General features: G+C 44.8%; 1 protein-coding gene across 1 annotated transcript in view; it reads right to left on the bottom strand.

The window, feature by feature from the left end:
• Positions 1-1325, bottom strand: part of SCRG1 (stimulator of chondrogenesis 1) — a 2294-nt gene extending 969 nt beyond the window's left edge. Inside the window, exon 1 of the mRNA XM_010175626.1 lies at positions 1090-1325. Coding sequence (XP_010173928.1) covers positions 1090-1325 — 236 coding nt within the window. The remainder of the gene's footprint in view (positions 1-1089) is intronic.
• Between the last annotated feature and the right edge of the window lie 207 nt (positions 1326-1532).

Raw genomic sequence — 1532 nt, 5'->3', positions numbered from 1 at the left:
TGCTGTGAAACAACAAAAAGCCCACGTTCACTGAGAACTTCTTCATTCTGCTTTGTCAGCAGTACCAGTGAGCCAGAGAAGTGTTGACATTCATGGGCTAAATCTTTTCCGTCTCTTGAAGGCATTTGTGAACCTCTGTTCCCTCCCTGCTTTCCTACTTAAACAGCTGTCTTTACAGAATCATTTATTCAACTGATGTATGTGCACATGCCTTAGAATAGCACTACGGTTCTTTACTGTGAAATGGAATTCAAATGGTTTTGTTTATGGTCCTGAAAACACCTTCATTGCAAACTACTGCGAATATAGTTTTGATTTAGTTCTCATACTTAGTTTGGATCAAACAAGAGAGTCAAAAGTTGGGTCCTTTAAATGCTAAAGTCCTGAGTAATAGGATGTGCAAGTTTACAAAACATGCTAAGCAAGTCCTAGGTGAGCCCCTGAAAAAGAAAAACTGCAAACTGGCAGCGTATCAGGTAATTTGCTATATGCACACAGACACACGCAGACTGGTAGGGGTCGGAAGGGACCTCTGGAGTTCATCTAGTCCAACCCCCCTGCCAGAGCACGTTCCCTACAACAGGTTGCACAGGAAAGTGTCCAGGCAGTTTTGAACATCTCCAGAGATGGAGACTCCACAACCTGTCTGGGCAGCCTGTTCCAGTGCTCTGTCACCCTCACAGTAAAAAAAATCCTTCCTTAAATTTGTCTGGAACTTTTGGTGTTCCAGTTTTTGCCCATTGCCCCTTGTCCTGTCACTGGGTACTACTGAAAAAAAGTCCAGCCCCATCCATTTGGCCCCCACATTTCAGATATTTATAGACTGATAAGATCCCCTCTTAGTCTTCTCCAGGCTGAAGAGTCCCAGCTCTCTCAGCCTTTCCTCATACGGGAGATGCTCCCTAATCATCTTTGTGGCCCTCCGCTGGACTGTCTCTAGAAGATCCCTGTATAATTTCAAACCATCTGAAGTGATGCATTTCTTTAAAATGATAGCTTATTTCTCCACTGGAAGCTGTGAAATGGTAGAAATCTAGTGGGTGATCACACAGAACTGTACAAGCGTGTGTGAAAAGTGCATGGTCTTACTTTGGGCAGCACAGCAATTCATTCCAGTTGCAGTAACAGATCACCTCGCAGCCCTTCCCTTCCCAAAAGTGATCTTGCAGACCATCATTGATTTGTCGAAGGTTCTCCGTGCCTTCAGGGATGTTGTGACAGTTGTGGTCTTTGAGAGCCCTCTTGTAACAGGAGGGACGCCGGGAAGGCGCCGCGGGGGTACCCAGCAGGGTGCTCAGCAGAAGCAGCGCCGAGACCATCTTCATTTTTGCAAAGCTCTCCACAGCAGGGTGCTAAAGAGAGATGAGGTACGTGACATAGGTATAGCTATTGAACAGACCTCTTTTTTTTCCTAATTTGCTTTCTGGCTTGCATTTTTCTTTTATTTCCCACGAACTTTTGGAGGTTTGAGCATGAGTGCTGTAGAGTGTTTTCTCCTAGGAGGTAAATAATATTGCAGCAAAATTGATATT

Source organism: Antrostomus carolinensis, unplaced genomic scaffold (genome assembly GCF_000700745.2).
Source record: "Antrostomus carolinensis isolate BGI_N321 unplaced genomic scaffold, ASM70074v2 scaffold44469, whole genome shotgun sequence".
Lineage (NCBI taxonomy): Eukaryota > Metazoa > Chordata > Aves > Caprimulgiformes > Caprimulgidae > Antrostomus > Antrostomus carolinensis.
The sequence above is the reverse complement of the archived record's forward strand: the minus strand, read 5'-3'. Positions and strand labels throughout refer to the sequence as shown.